At 39.5% G+C, this 17117-nt stretch overlaps 1 protein-coding gene across 7 annotated transcripts in view; it reads left to right on the forward strand.

The window, feature by feature from the left end:
* Positions 1-17117, forward strand: part of SESN1 (sestrin 1) — a 98913-nt gene that overhangs the window by 69234 nt on the left and 12562 nt on the right. For 5 of the 7 annotated variants that reach the window (XR_004969028.1, XR_004969027.1, XM_036318469.1 and 2 more), the window contains exons 2-4: positions 13946-14011; positions 14760-14960; positions 15525-15707. Coding sequence is in view for 5 of the 7 variants with exons in the window: in XM_036318469.1 (XP_036174362.1) it covers positions 13946-14011; positions 14760-14960; positions 15525-15707 (450 nt within the window). In the remaining 2 variants the exon portion in view is untranslated. Of the gene's footprint in view, positions 1-3984; positions 4240-13888; positions 14012-14759; positions 14961-15524; positions 15708-17117 lie in introns of those variants that run through there. The other 2 variants (XM_036318468.1, XM_036318471.1) reach the window with 2 other exon arrangements.

Here is a 17117-nt window from a genome sequence, read left to right on the forward strand (position 1 = left end):
CTTACCAGACACTGAATAACTGCACAAATTAATAAGCGTAACGCCAATAAACCTATTTTTCTTGTTCCCCACAAGCAAAATATTTTCTGTTGTGCACACCAAACAAGACAGTCCAAGACTAATGACGTGGCAATCGGCTGCTAAAATATTCGCTGCTAGTATTAGTAGAGAGAAATGGTGCGCCTGCGCGTAAGGCACGTAAGGGAAATGAATGCAACACCATTATAGTAATCAGTCATTGAACATTTGTTATTAATAATTATGTATAACAGGATATTGTAAAAATTAAGTTACGAAATTTTTATTAAAATGTTTCTTACATACCATTATGTTGGCTGGGCCACAATAATATTCATTTTGGGCCTCGTGCAGTCCGCGGGCCTTGAGTCTGACATGCTGGTTTTAACAAGTCCCCCCTTAGATTTATTTTTTACCTAAACTCCATCCATTACTCTCCATACCCTCTGCTCCAGACCCAATGAACTTCCATTATTCTGCTTCCCTAATGGACCACTCTCTCTCTCTCCCCTGCCTCTGGGCCTTTGAACATGCTGGTTTTGTTGCTTTGAACTCTGCCTTTACTCCCCCATCAAGAGTCTCTCTCTGCCTCCCACCCTCCCTCTCCCTCTCCCTTCCTTCCTTCCCCTCTCCTCTCCCCCTCTCTCCTTACCAAGGCCTCCCTTCCAGTTCCCTAAGTCTCAGCTCAGATGTTTCTTCCTTAGGAAGCCTATCTTGACCCATAACTCCAAGTCTGGACTCTAATGCTTCATAGTTCTCTGCTCAAATGAACTCATCTAACTGCCTCCAGTTTTTATGTGGGTGTATCAGCTTATTTTTTAGAATATCGGAGTTGAGACCATTACTGCTAATGACAGATGCAAAACCTCACTTTGATACAGTTAAGCTTACCAAAATATTTTTAGAGGGAAGGTAATATTTCCAAAATAATATTACTTCTTGTATTAGATGTTAGTATTCTTCTTAGAAGAAATAAAATTTTGAAATAAAATGTTTAAATAGCAGACTTTATAAAATAGCTGCTGGCCTACATTGATAACCTGTGGTAAATATCAAAAGCATAATTCTTTCCAATTACCATTCTGTACTTAGGATGGTCATCTTTTCAGCAGATGTTTATTGCATGCCTGTCATGTGCCTAGCACTGGGGGTTCATTAGGAGACGCACCTTCAGGACATCCAGTCTACTCAAGAAATGAAATCTTTGGAAAATACAAACTTTTTATTGAATGATTTTGTCAACATAAGAAGCATCCAAACCTGTAAAGAATTTTTGTGAGTTTATTTAAGCCAAACTGTCAACAATTGCAGGGAAGCAAAATCTCAACGGATTGAGATAATGCTCCAGAGAATGGCAGTTTCGCACCTTGTTTTATACATTACAAACAAAAGAGAAGATGCAAGTTACATGAGATCTATTGGTGATAGATTAGGAGGGGGAGGGGGAGTGGAAGAAAGCAAAGGGGGCAAACCTCTGGGATTAGATGAAAAGTAACACAGGCACATAAGTCTTTTTTTACCTAAGTAGGTAAAGGATTGTTAACAGTTGACAACATAACAATAGCAGTGAGAGGATTTGTGGTCTCTGTGCCTTGGTTGTGCCCTGAGGGGTCTGGAAAAACACACACACTAAAGTGGGAGTTACCCTGATATTCCAAGGGAATTTTATCCTAGATGTAAAAGACAATAGACTGGCTTAGTTAAGGTAAAGATTGACTTTTGTCCAGGAAGATCTTAGCCTAGGACTTGACTACCTGCCATAAACTGCTTTTATTTAAAACTTTTTAATTTCATTCTATCCTTTGTAGTTACTTTAGGTCTCTGAGTTCGTCAGGTTAGCATGTGGCCCCTTTTTAATCCACAATTTGAAACAAAACATTTCCAAAAGTGAAATCTACAGTGATATTTTCAGGTCAATTTGTTGGTATTCCTGGTTACTATAGATTTATTCGGAGGCAACCTTTTTATGTTGGAGAACAGAGTAACAAATTCACTGTACTGCTTTATTAAAATGAGCAGAAATTAGCATTCTTTGAAGAACTTAAGTCAGTCTTTAATAGAGACCATAAAGGAATTTTGACATTTAATTGCTAGAAGGCCTTGGTAAATCACTGAATTAAAATATGTTTAAATTATTTTTCTTTTTACTTAAGGTGGCATTGAAATAAATAAGCTGAAACTTTCATTAAAATAAAAAAGGAATCCTAATTGGAACTTCCTAAACAATTTTAGTATATGCTTCTTCAATAAATATCAAGCACTAAGCATCAAACACTATATGTATACAGTTTGCAGTTTTAATTTGCACTTATTTTAAACCATTTTTGGGAATGCATGCTTTCCCCTTGCCTCTCATTAAAAAAATAAATAGGTAAGCATTCTCCATTTTGCAAATGACATATTTTAATGTCACAAAGAAGGTTATACCCTACTAGATAACTAACCCCACTATTTTATTCCTTCCAGAAAATAAAATCACAGCCCAGCTCTTCTGGAACCAGTCATCATTTTCACATACTTTCTTCATTATCTAACTACCTTTATAGCTCACAACCCCATACAAGAAGCCCATTTGTGTTTCCTATACTCATCTACAATCAGTGTATCTTGGAGGGTACAGCTCATATTGCTGTAAATTGGATGATTTCCTAGGTTTATTTTTGCCTGTTTGTAGCTGAGTGGGCATTTGATTATAATGTTTGTTTTTGTGGCTGTGCTTAGAACTCCCTCTGAGCTTGGAAGCTTCTATAGCCTTTTCTTCTATGCTGTTAGCCCAAAATTGCTTTTCTTGACCAGTAAAAATATTTTGGATGCTTTAACAATATATAAAAGTAGTGTATGAGCACAAACATCTTATTTATCTGGGAAGATAAATAAAAAGTATCCATTTTTAACCTGCTACTTTTAAAATATGACAGTTTGAGCAAAAGGAGTAACTTAGTATTGTCTGAGACATTGTAATTTCACTTCTAAGACTGAAACTTATTTTCATTTATAAGTTCTGGTTCTGTGCCTGTCAGAATTTATTGATTTTAAACTCCATTTTTTTGCTTCTGTCAGATGTTCCAACTTTTTTTTTAACCTGAGCATGTAAGCTTTTGAAAACCATAGGGCAAACATGCAAAAAGAGTTCTAATTTAGGAGTTGATTTTTAAAAGTTAATGGAGTCATGTAAGGAAATAGTGTTGACACAAGATTTGAGAGATTTGCGTTCTGGATCCAACAATGTCAGGTTTTGTGTTCCTTTATAACCTATATTTTCTCAAAAATTTCATCGGATTTTTAGAAATTCTTTCTTTAGAATCCAAGGCGCTTGTGAGGGAACATTAGACATTTTAAAGCCTTCTAATTTACTTGAAAAAAAGAAAATTCAGAGATCTGCTAACCTTATCTGTGTAGGACAGTGATATCTATAGTTTCTATATAGCTTACCCAAAATCAATTTATATTGAATATAGGCAGGCCATGGTCCCATACTTCTTCCTGAGTTCTGTGGCCCCTTCTGCGTTGTTTGGGCATTATTGGACGGGAAGAGGGAAATTTCAATGGTTTATAAAATGTAAAATGAACTTGATTCCTCCTCTTGGTGTGAGGGTCAGTCTAGAGAGGCTGGTTGCTGCCTGGTTCTAGATAAAAGGACCCAAGCGGGTGAAGGGAGGGCAGCTCTCGGCTGCTGGTCCTGGGGGTAGGGGCAGTTCACCTTTCAGAGCCCCAGGGCTCGTGCTGCGGTGCACGCTCACCTCCCAACCGACTGAGCCGCCCGGAGTTCCGGACCTGAGCATTAGCTGCTCGGGGGAGCTGGCCCCAGGAGCTTGTTTTCCGCCGGGTTGGTCAGCTGTTAGAACCGCCCGCCCCTTCGCGCTAAGAGGGCGGGGCTGCAGGGCGCCGAGGGTCCGAATTGGTGCTCGTGGCCTCCAGGCGGCGGAGTGACAGCGGGGCTGGGCGGAGCGGCTGGTTTGTTCGCCCCGCCCCTCCCCGGCCCGCTCTGCCCCCGCGGTCGGCGCTGCCCGAGCTGCTGCACCCCGAAGCCCGACCGGCCTGCCTCCCACCCGGCGCTCGCCTCCTCCGAGCCGCCCAGGCTACTCTTGGTGCCCGCTGCCGTCTCGTCTCCACGCCGACATGCGCCTGGCCGCCGCCGCGAACGAGGCGTACACCGCCTCACTGGCCGTCTCGGAGCTGCTAGGCTGCAAGCAGTGCGGCGGGGGCCGCGGCCAGGACGAGGTACCCGGGCTAGGGGCCGGGCGGGCGGGCAGGCGGGCGGGCGGTCCGTCCGGCGGCCCGGCGAGGTGCCTGGGCTGCAGGGTGGTCGTGTGGCTGCCCTACTGACTCACCCTAACAGCTTCAGAGAACGCTCCCCTGGGAGGGCGCCCTGGAACAACCGCCTGCGCGGCGGGGGCGTCTCGGCTGGCCTGCGGCCCCTTGGGTGCAGGGGCGGGCTGTGATGGAGGGTGGAGGGGACAAGCTTTCCACGCCGGCCCCTGGGCAAACACTGCCGGGCTGGAGGAGACCCCTGCCTCGGTCATTTCATGGAAGTCTCCGGCACGTAAATAACATTGCCTCCTGTGCAAGTCTCCACAAGTCAGAAACCGAACAAAGCTCGAGTCTCAGGGAGAACAGCCTGTGGATTTTTTCCCCTAGGCGTCCTGTCAAACCAGATTTTTCAGTGACCCCTCACTCCCTTTGCCTCCTACTTAAAAAGAGAAAGACAAAGAAAAAAAATACGTTTCAGTCAGTTAAAAGATGATGTTGCCTAGAGTAGGTATGTTCTGCCAGCTCCATAACGTTATGCACAACGTTTACTCTTATTACCATCCCTTTTGTGCCTGAATTGGCCTTCAGAAAGAGCTAATTGTAACATTTTGTATTTTTCCTAAGTGGTTGCAAATAGGGCACCATTTGAGAGTTACTAATATAACTTTACAATTTTAACCTTTGAAAGAAAGGCTTTGGTTCAGAAACTAAAAAAGGACAAAATAAGTAGACATTAAAGTTTGCATTGAAATCAGATTGCAGTATATTGCCTTATTTCAAGAAATCTAAATGCAAAGTAAATTCTCTGCAGCTTTGCCCACTAAAATTACTCAGTTTTAATATCCATAGTATTTTAAATGGAATCTACATTATGGGAATACTTGAATATTCACATAAATGAAGACATTTTCTCTTGAAGGTTGTATAATAACAGCAAATACTGTTTCTAGATTTTAACACTTGTGGATATATAATATGCTCCTTGTTTACAGTTAATGCAACAACCTAAAAAAAAAAAAGAACCACACAAAACAAAATAAAACTCTTATAACTTGCTTTGAAAACTTTACCAAAGAGAAAACACCGTGAAGGTGTTCAAGTAGCATTTACAGTTTTTGTTTGCAGGCCATACAGGTATTTTCTCATTTTGAGAAATGAACCCCAATAATTGTGCTTGAATAGATCTGTTATTTCTGGCTATATTTGTGAGGCAGAATCCTGGTTCTTACCCAGATCTAGACTCCCTAAATACAGCCATGTAAATTAGAAGATAAAGAGATACATTTTAGCTTTCACATTGATTATCTGTGATATTGTGCCCATGGGATTGTGTTTGGGAAACCAGGAAGCTTTGTATAGTTGTATTTCATTTTTAACAAATCAAACATGTGAGAATATAAATTAGGAAGCACTGCTTTATAGGAAAATGATTTACTGTGCAAAAGAACTAACACAGCTCTTTCAAATAGCAAGCTTCCATAGTGCTTTTATATGAAACACTTCCAGGAATGAAACTTGTAACTATAGTATACAGGGCACACCTAGGGACCTAAGGCAGCCTTACAAATCTAGTACTTTGAAGTCAGTGAGTGTTTATTTTTCTAGAATCTATATATATATATAAGCCTAAGTGACTGAAAGACCAGTCACTATGACACGCACTGACCACCAGGGGGTAGATGCTCAATGCAGAAACTGCCCCCCGCCCTCCGGTGGTCAGTGCGCTCCCACAGCCAACCTCCCGTGGTTCCTCCACTTGGCCCGCCGGCCCCGATCGGCTCCGATCACCATCTAGGCCAGGGGTGGGCAGACTTTTTGACTCGAGGGCCACAATGGGTTCTTAAACTGGACCGGAGGGCCGGAACAAAAGCATGGATGGAGTGTTTGTGTGAACTAATATAAATTCAAAGTAAACATCATTACATAAAAGGGTATGGTCTTTTTTTTAGTTTTATTCATTTCAAACGGGCCGGATACGGCCCGCGGGCCGTAGTTTGCCCATGGCTGATCTAGGCCGAGGAACCCCACCAATGCACGAATTCGTGCACCGGGCCTCTCGTATCCTATATAATAAAAGCCTAATATGCTAAGTGTCCAGTCGTCTGGTCGGCCATTCAATCAATCAAAGTGTGATATGCTAAGATCGCTCAACCGCTCGCTGTGACATGCACTGACCACCAGTGGATAGACGCTCCGACCGAAGGTTAGCTAGCTGCTGGGGCCCAGCCAATTGGGACTGAGCGAGACAGGCCAGGCACACCATGGAGCCCTCCCACAGTCCCTCTCTTCCTGGCCAACCTCCCTTGTACCTTCCAGACCCTGATCATGCACCGGTGGGGTCCCTCAGCCTAGCCTGTGCCCTCTCTCAATCCAGGCTGAGGGACCAACCAACCCTCCACCCCCCCCACCCCCCCCAGTGCAGGAATTTCGTGCACCAGGCCTCTAGTATTTCATAAGTGACCAGACACTAGAAAATGAGGTACCTTGAACTTTACATATTTTTAAATTTTCTAGTAGAGTAAATGACAATTTTAAAAGAAACACTAGTATATTTTGTTGTAGTAGGAATATTTCTTTATAACTTCTAGATTTCTTTATTTCTATTTAAATTTATTTTATTTTTATTGATTTTAGAGAGGAAGGGAGAGGAGAGAGCGCTAGAAACATCAATGATGAGAGAGAATCATTGATTGGCTGCCTCCTACATGCCCCCTACTGGGGGCTGAGCCCACAACCTGGGCATGTGCCCTTGATGGGAATCCAGGAGGCTCTATCCACTGAGCCAAACCAGCTAGGGCAGTATGTAAAATTTTTGAATATCAAAAGGCTAGCACCCAGCTATAGACAGTGATTCTCCTTAAGAAGGGGGAGTGGGGTGGAACTTGCACTTTTACACAATATATCTTTGCCTTGTTGAAATGCCTCAAAAAGCACATACTCCAATTAATATCAATGTTGTGGTTATTAGTATTAAAGCATCTGTACAGTTTTAAGATGTACCAAGTGCAGTGTGAAAAATATAATGATTCAAATGATCTGAGTATTTTAAATTTTTAACTAGTTTTACAAGTAGGTAGATGCCATAGCCAACAAATGCTTTCATTTTGCATTTGTGACAAATTCATTCTTTCACTTAATATTTACATAGATTCATAAATGTATCTTTATCAAGTTTTTTAAAATCTCATTAGAATAGTACTTTTATACAGTGATATATAATTTTTCTGTGGTACTATCAACATTTGCTAAGAATTTTCATACTGTGAACGTTACTATGTTAGTAGTAGATACTAATGATACTATGTCAGATTTGCAGCAATGTTGTGATAGTGAAAACTTGCTCTCTTTCAAAGATGCTGATTAGGAGAATAGTTGAGGAGAGGACTGTTAGTTCCTGTGTTAGTTTTCCCAGCCACACCTTTACCAAGAGCCAATGATGTTTATGCTGTGATTAGCATCTACATCTGTTTTTTCAACAAGGCTACTTTCTCTTGGCAGTTTTGCTTCCTAGAATCTGGATTGGACAAAATTTTATCTAAGTCTATAATTCAGTTTCTTACAGATACAGATGAAGTAACCTTTAGGATATTATGAAATGCACTTAGTTTGGCTATGATTACCCTATTGAAAACCTGCAGTGTCTTTTTTGGATCAGTTCCTGTCAGAAAATAGGGTAGTAACTAATTTGTCATGTAACTAAGAAAAATCAGTGTTTCAAAAGTGAGTTTTCTAGAAAATTGAAACTTTCAACCTTTTAGAGACCAAGAATACTATTACATAATAATAGTGATATCTAAAAGAACCTTTAAACTATCAAAAACTCTTAATGAGGCTCAATAAACACTACCTCTAACCAGACTTCCTGGCTGTTTTCAGGATAATTACCATGTTTACTTTTCCCAGAAGTTAGAACTCAATTTGTGTGCAATGGAAGGCTAGATAGAATCAGTGATCTGCTTCCCACCAGTATCTGGACTAGGATAAATTGGGATGCATTCCCATGGCTCATAGCATGTTCTTGTATCCTTCTTAGGTACCTAATCAATTAACAGAGAAAACAAAGGACGTCTTTTGAGTCCTGCCTCCAAATATTAGGAAAATAATTGATGTGAAGTCTAGAATAGCAGTAATTGTATTTCCCAATCTTAATATTGACCCTTTCTGTTGGGGAAAGACTTAATTTTTTAAAATCTGTCCATCTCTTCTTCCCCTTATCTTTTTTTTTTTTTCACTTCCTCTCTTTCCCCCTACCATTTCCCTTTTTGCTTTTACAGAATGTCACAAACATCTCACAGTTTCTTCAGCTTAGTAGGAAATTGACCCTCGTAGCCCAAGGCAAGCTGGGTAAAATTCTGTTTTACTTAGAACTAGCCTTAGGTAAAACAATGAAATTATATTCTTGAATGTCAGAGATTCCTTTTCATTTTCAGTTTTTTCTGTTCTTCTGTCCCCTCTTCTTTTTTTAGATTCATCTTTTTGTCAAACTAGTACCTCATCAAGGACTGGATGTGATCTTACACTAAGAGGTTATTAGCATAATGAATCTATAATCCAGTCCCAAAAATGTTGTCTTTTCTTTTTTTAAAAAAATATATTTTATTGATTTTTTTACAGAGAGGAAGGGAGAGGGATAGCGAGTTAGAAACATCAATGAGAGAGAAACATCGATCAGCTGCCTCCTGCACACTCCCTACTGGGGATGTGCCCACAACCAAAGTATATGCCCTTGACTGGAATCGAACCTGGGACCCTTGAGTCTGCAGGCCGACGCTCTACTCACTGAGCCAAACCGGTTAGGGCAATGTTGTCTTTTCTTAACATTCTGTTTTCAAATGCATCATCTTCCCCTTTAAAAGAATTTATTTCCTAAGGAACAGGGAGGAAGGGTTTGGCCAATGAAGGCAAGGAAGAGGGGAGACAGTGATACCAATATGGCCTCTAAATTCCTACAGCTGTATGGATGGACTTACAAAGACTTGAAAATTACATAGGACTGTTGGCAAAGACCCTTGCCATAACTATAGGAAAATACTCCATTTCCGAAACATCAGTGACTTTCTTAGAACTGGAAAACTATTGTTTTATAATATTTTGGTATATAAACTATACATTTGGTATAAAAATAAAACCAAAATAATATTCAGCCTCTTTGTTTGAGGCCCATGTGCTATCAATCTGGTCTCATTAAAAAACTTTATATATATCACCTACAATATGCTGCTAATGTATTTGTAGAATAAAGTCCTAGAAGTGGAATTGCTGTTTTTCCCCCTCTCCTTACAAAGAGGAATATCCTGTATAATAAAAGGCTAATATGCAAATCAACCAAACAGCGGAATGACCGGTCGCTATGATGCGCACTGACCACCAGGGTGCAGACACTCAATGCAGGAGCTTCCCTCTGGTGGTCAGTGCACTCCCACAGGGGGAGTGCCAATCAGCCAGAAGCCATGCTCACGACTGGCAAACACACCGGCAGCGCTGATTTCCGACTGCTGGCTTAAGCCAGGGTGTGGGCCTAAGCCAGTAGTTGGACATCCCCCGAGGGCTCCTAGACTGAGAGGGTGCAGGCCAGGCTGAGAGACCCCCTCCCCCCAAGTGCAAGAATTTTGTGCAGCGGGCCTCTAGTAATTATATACTTTGCTTTTTTGCCCCCACATTCTATACCTTGGAGATCTTTTAAAGCCAACCCATAAGGATCTGCCTCATTTTGTACAATGCATGTTATTCTAGTCCAGCGATTTTCAACTGGTGTGCCGCAATAATTTTAAAACATGCAATACCCTACTATTTAGTTAGGGGCACTGACCTCTTTTTCCCTTAGATTGTCAAATAAAAAATGACAACAGCAAACACAATAGCCATCTGGTGTGAATGAATCAAAATTATACCTATTTTTTTGTCAGATCGGCAACAAATATATTTTTTTGGTGTGCTACAGAATTTTAGTAATTAGTTTATGTGTGCAATGAAATGAAGGGTTAAAAATCACTGTTCTTTATGTATTGACACAGTCCTCTGTTGATGAGCATATCTTGTACTTTTAGAACAATGAATGTTACAGTGATTATCTTTTTACATACTATAACATTTCACATATGTAACCTTGATGTTTAGGATGGAATTGTTGATTCAAAAGGTATGTGACTGTTTCATTTTGATCATTATTACAAACTAGAGGCCCGGTGCGTGAAATTTGTGCACTCGGGGTGGTCCCTCATCCCAGCCTGCGCCCTCTCGCAGTCCGGGAGCCCTCAGAGGATGTCCAAATGACAGTGGGGAGTGGGCCTAAGCCAGCAGTTGGACATGCTTAGCGCTGCTGCAGAGGTGAGAAAGGCTCCTGCCACTGCTGCTATGCTCGCCAGCTGTGAGCCTGGCTTCTGGCTGAGCGGCGCTCCCCCCATGGGAGCACACTGACCACCAGGGGGCAGCTCCTGCATTGAGCATCTGCCCCCTGGTGGTCAGTGTGTGTCATAGTGACCAGTCATTCCCAGTTGTTCTGCTTAGGGTCAATTTGCATATTACCCTTTTATTATATAGAATAGAGGCCTATTACATGGGTGGGGGCTGACTGGTTTGCCCTGAAGGGTGTCCCGGATCAGGGTGGGGGTCCCGCTGGGGTGCCTGGCCAGCCTGGGTGAGGGGCTGATGGCTGTTTGCAGGCTGGTCAAGCCCCCCAGTGGGGACCCTTACCCCATGAGGGTGTGGCCAGCCTGGGTGAGGGGCTGATGGCTGTTTTCAGGCTGCCCAAATCCCCTTCAGGGTGGGGGTCCCCACTGGGGTGCCTGGCCAGCTTGGGTGAGGGGCTGATGGCTATTTTCAGACTGACCAAGCCCCCCAGCGACCAAAGCTCCCAGCCTTTCCTATTTTTTTATTTTATTCGCTCCAGCTCCATGGCCATGGCAGCTGGAAGCAGGTATGTGGGGTTTATTTACCTTCTATAATTGAAACTTTGTTGCCTTGAGAGGAGGCAGCAGCCAGCCAGGAAGCTTGGCTTTTTCCATCATTGGGGCAACCAAGCCTCCTGCTCGCTCCAGCTCCATGACCATGGCGGCTGGAAGCAGGTATCTGGGGTTTATTTACCTTCTGTAATTGAAACTTTGTTGCCTTGAGAGGAGGCAGCAGCCGGCCAGGAAGCTTGGCTTCTTCCATCATTGGGGCAACCAAGCCTCCTGCTTGCTCCAGCTCCGTGGCTGCCGGCCGCCATCTTGGTTGGGTTAATTTGCATATAGTCACTCTGATTGGCTGGTGGGCGTGGCTTAAGGTGTAGCAAAGGTATGGTCAATTTGCATGTTTGTCTATTATTAGGTAAGATTGCCCTCCCTAAAAGTTATAGTAATTTATACTCATTATATATTTCTTGATCTTTTTTTCTCATACTTCAAAATACACATCAGAATGTATAAGCATTGAATGATATTTCTCCCCCCCCCCCATAGCCTGTTATCAAACATTTTTATTTTCTTTCAAACTTTTAGATTTTAAACAATCTTAGGTGAAAAATGGTATTTTAGTGTAGTTAAGTTGTAGTTGGTTTATTGTGAAGGATCTCTTTTTTTAGCCATTTGTATTTCCTTTTATTTTAATTGTGTTCTTTGTTCATTTTTCTATCAGGTTATTGGGGGTTTCTTAATGATTTGTAGGAGTCTTTATATATTAAAGAAATTTAGTCCTTGATATATGAATTACAAATATATTTCCCAGTTTTCTGTTGGTTTTTGACTTTGTATGCTTATTTTTCCCATGTGAAAGTATTCTTGTCATCACATTTATCAATCCTATGTTTTATGACTTGGATTTTGTGGCATTCTTACACCTGCTCCATTTCATGTGTTCTCTTCTACCACTGCAATGGTTTTCAGTTTATTTTTTTATATGTAACACATTTACTGTGGAGTAAAATATGATTTAAGGCTCCAACTTCATTTGGAGTTGTCCCAAGATCATTTGTTGAATAATCTCCCACACTTGATATGTCACCTTTTTATATACTAAAGTCCCAAGAATAATGTCTCGTTATAAAAATGAATAATAAACCCTTGAAATGGATATTTTCTTAAAATGCGTTTTGTTTAAATAAGATAGTAAAGATATCAGAAGGGGTAAATATTGATTTTAGCCTTGAAGTTTTGCCCAATATATTTTTTTTGAACTGTATGTAATTAGAGATTCAGCAGTTAAAAAGGCTAATAGAGTCATCGTTTTATATGTACATGGCTGCAATTATATCAAGATGAGGTATTGAAAAGCAGGAATGAGGGGGTTTTTTCTTGTATTTATGATAGGATATTAAAATCAAAACACATACATAGACCAATGAATTGGGTTCCTCCTCTAATGAATTGGGTGCCTCCTCTAATGAAGTGTGTGGTGGTTAGAACATTACTATCCTCACAATAAGTGTAGAATAATCTGATTAAGATCACTGATCTCCAATACAAGATTATTTGAATTGTATATGCTATAGATTCATTTAGTAAATATAGCATACTTTGAATCTGAATCCTGAGTTCTCCTAATAAAGATTATCTTCTATTTTGTTCTGCCTGCTTAATTTTTAAAACTCCATTCTGCTCAAAAGGTTTTCATTCACTAGAACCAGATTTCTTGAATTGCTGCCACATGTCCTTCTTTAACCCTCCCACCCCTTTTTTCTTTAAAAGGAAAGCATCTGGTTTATATCATGAAGGACTTTTTGAAGCAGTATTGAGAGGAGAGAAATGCTATTTGTATTAATTTTGTATGTAATGTAATTTGTACCTAAGCAAGGGTTAATCTTTAGTTGTTAAAACACTAAGAAGTTTTTGTTTAGAGACCAGATTGATGAGCCTTAAAAAAATAATGAAGTTGTATTATTTTTATTTTGTTTCTAAAGCACACTATATTGGGGGCGGGGGAAATGGAAGCCTTAACAGTAGATTTTTAGTTTTTGTTAACCACACTTCATTATTACATAAGGTATAGAATTCTAGGTTCCAGGTATGGGATTCTAGATTCACTATGTCAAAAAGCAAAAAAACATTTCACAATTACTTGAGCTTTCCTAAAATATAACAAGGTTGATGGCATCCTGTAGATAAAAAACTTAATTTAAGGCTCACAAACAAAATTAATTTCTCTAAAATTGCTTTTATTCAACCACAGAGAAAACATGTCCTGCAGTACTTTCTCTTTTGTAGATTTAAATAACTTTATTTTTCATATTTCTGTCCTTATTGTGAACCATTATTATAGATGTAATAATAATTATACTTCTTTTAGTTTAAGACATCTAGGTAGAGGCTACTGCTTTTTCATTTCCTGACGATGCACAGGAATTAATATTTTGGTTGGTTGTGTTTTAGATGTACAAACACATTGGTCTTATTTTGTATCACTGACAATCCACAGGGTTGGCTGCTATGTACTGAACTTTCTGTTCTAGACATTTTGCCAAGTACTTTATGCAAAACTCTGCTTTAAGTGAAACAGGTTTCATTGTTTTCATCAGAGTCATATTGTAAGCTGTTGTCAGTTATGTGATGCAAACAGAGGGGTTGGTATGTATATGTGGCCATGAAAGCAACCACCAAAACAAGCCTGTCTCTGTTCAACTGCTTGTTTTCCCCCTTTCCTGTAGCCTCAGTTCATGCTGTTTACTGCTGGAGGCCTGAGATGGTGTAATTTTCTTTTCTAGGAACTTGGAATTAGAATTCCTCGACCACTAGGACATGGACCAAGCAGATTTATCCCAGAAAAGGAGGTATGTTGTTTGTGAAAGTACATAGTGAACTGTGCTTTTAAGGAAAACCTTTCATGACCTACATCTTGGCATCTGAACAGTTGTTATTATTAGTCAACAACATGTTTTACGCAAAGTTGTTCACAATTAATCATGCTTTGGCAGTGAATCTGTGGGATTAGAAAGCTGTTGTAGTCATGTTGATTTCTAGTATTTCTAACACCCATATTTAATCAAGGAAAGGCAAGACTTGTTTTGACCAATGATAATCCATCTGATTATATTTAGATACTATTTAGGCATGTCCAGAGCTGAGTTACTTGGTCTTGACCATCTCCACAGGTTGGTACCAGTGCTCAATTGGATCTTTAATTTTAAGTATGTAATTACTCCTATGCTTTATTTACAGATTGTTTTCTATTAGTCAATTTTGGTTCTCCTTAAATTAAGTGAGAGTAGGCATTGTTATAAGGAAAAGGTTTAGTATCTATTTGCAAGCTTTGCAAGTTTGTTAATCTAAATATGCTTCTTTATCTGGATTCTGGACAGGTCTGCAAGCAGGCTTTCTAGATGGCCTTTAATGTTCATTCCCTTCTACATAATATGTGACTGTTCTATCTGCTGCCAGTTGAGTTAAATTTGTAACCCCTCTCTTCTCTTAAGCCAAATTTAATCTGCTCCTAGATGATACTTAGAATGCAGTGCATGCATATTTTCTTTAACACCAATTTACAATTTATGTAATCCTGATTTTCTCTCTTTTATACAGATTCTTCAGGTGGGGAGTGAAGACGCACAAATGCATGCTTTATTTGCAGATTCTTTTGCTGCTTTGGGTCGTTTGGATAACATTACATTAGTGATGGTTTTTCACCCACAGTATTTAGAAAGTTTCTTAAAAACTCAACACTATCTACTGCAAATGGATGGGCCATTACCCCTGCATTACCGGCACTACATTGGAATAATGGTTTGTGAACATTCAATGAAAAATTCTGCCTGCTTTATTAATCTTTTTAAGAAATGGTTAATACTTTAAACATAGGGATAAATACATATATTGTGACTTCTTATTGGATTCCTGTTAGTTAGTGTCTGTTTTTCCTCTTTCCAAATAAGTATGCTCTCAAGTATAACAGAAAAAGAAACATGTATTTACATACTTTTGAGAATAAACTAGAATACAATATCTGTTTCACTATTATAAATAGTTCACATTGATACAAGTGGTGCTAATTAAAGTTTCTTCTTAATCTGAGTTTTTGAAAGTTGAGTGTTTGAAAGTTGGTATGTAAGTGAAGTTTCTAATGTTCAAATAATTTTATCAGATATTTTGTTTGTTCTTGGAATATTTCTGAGGTGCTCTCTATGGTATATAAATTTTTAAACTGTTTATATGAAAACTTCATTTCTGTAGTTTAGGAAAATTTGAAAGACACTAATAAAAATTTTAATTAGCTGTTTTGAACATTATAAAGAAAAAGGATTTGTAGTTCAAGATTTTATTAGAATAATCTTTTTGTTTTCTGTTAAGGCTGCAGCAAGACATCAGTGCTCCTACTTAGTGAACCTCCATGTAAATGATTTCCTTCATGTTGGTGGGGACTCCAAGTGGCTTAATGGCTTAGAGAATGCTCCTCAGAAACTACAAAATTTAGGAGAACTTAACAAATTGTTAGCCCACAGACCTTGGCTTATTACTAAAGAACACATTGAGGTAAGTAGTAAAGTAATATATCTAGGGGGCCACTAAAATTTTTAAATTGAATTTATTGGGGTGACATTGATTAATTATACAGGTTTCAGGTATATAATATGTCATCTGTATATTGTATTGTGTGTTTACCACCAAAAATAAAATTTCAATAGACTCTTTAGAATAGTTTTAGGTTTACAAAAAAGTGTCAGACTTACCATATTTTATCCCCTCAAACTCCCCCAATACACATACCTAAGTTCTTCTATTATTAACATCTAGCATTATTAGTATGGTGCATTTTATGTAATTGATGAATCAATATTGATATAAACTATTAACTAAACTATATTTACATTCAGGTTCATTCTTTGAGCTGTATAGTTTTATGGGTTTTGACAAATGCATAATGTCATGTATCCACTATTATAGTATCACACAGAATAATTTCACTGCTCAGAAAGTCCCCTGTTCATCTCTCCTTCCCCCTAAACTCTTGCTACTACTGATCTTTTTACTGTTGCCTTTTCCAGAATGTCATGTAGTTGGAATCATACAGTACTGTATGTAGCCTTTTCAGACTAGCTTCTTTTATTTATCAGTATGTATTTAAGGTTCCTACATGCCTTTAAATGGCTTGATAGTTCTTTAAAAAAAAAAAAAAAGAATAGTTTTTTATTAATTTTATAGAGAGAGGGAGAAACATTGATGATCAGGTGCCTCCTGCATGGCCTCTATTGGGGAATCAAGCCCACAACCCAAGCATGTGACCTCTTGGTGCACAGACAGTGCTCAACCAACTGAACCAAACTGGCCAGGGCACTCACTTATTTTTATTGCTGAAAAACGGTCCAGTGTACCACCATTTGTTTATCCATTCAGCTATTGAAGGACATCTTGGTTACTTCCAGTTTGGGGCAATTGTGAATCAAGCTGCTATAAACATTCATGTGAAGGGATTTTGGTGGACATAAGTTTTAAATTCAGCTGGGTAAATAATTGAGTGATTGCTGGATTGTATAGTAAGCCTATGTTTAGCTTTGTGATAAACTGTCTTCCAAAGTGGCTGTACCAGTTTGCATTCCCACCAGCAGTTAATGAGCATTCTTACGCTCTTCACCCTTGCCAGCATTTGGTGTTATCAGTGTTTTGGATTTTAGCCATTCTGATAACTGTGAAGTGGCATCTTGTTTTAAATCTTTTAAAAATACCATCTTAAACTACTTCCTTCTGGTTCTATTTATTAATAAAGATAATAGAATAGCCTGGCCGGCGTGGCTCAGTGTTGACCTATGAACCAGGAGGTCACGGTTTGATTCCCCAACGGGGCACATGCCTGGGTTGTGGGCTTGATCCCCAGTGTAGGGCATGCAGGAGACAACCAATCAATGATTCTCTCTTCCTTCCTCTCTGAAATCAATAAAAATATTT

The sequence above is a fragment of the Myotis myotis genome, unplaced genomic scaffold, assembly GCF_014108235.1.
Source record: "Myotis myotis isolate mMyoMyo1 unplaced genomic scaffold, mMyoMyo1.p scaffold_m19_p_7, whole genome shotgun sequence".
Lineage (NCBI taxonomy): Eukaryota > Metazoa > Chordata > Mammalia > Chiroptera > Vespertilionidae > Myotis > Myotis myotis.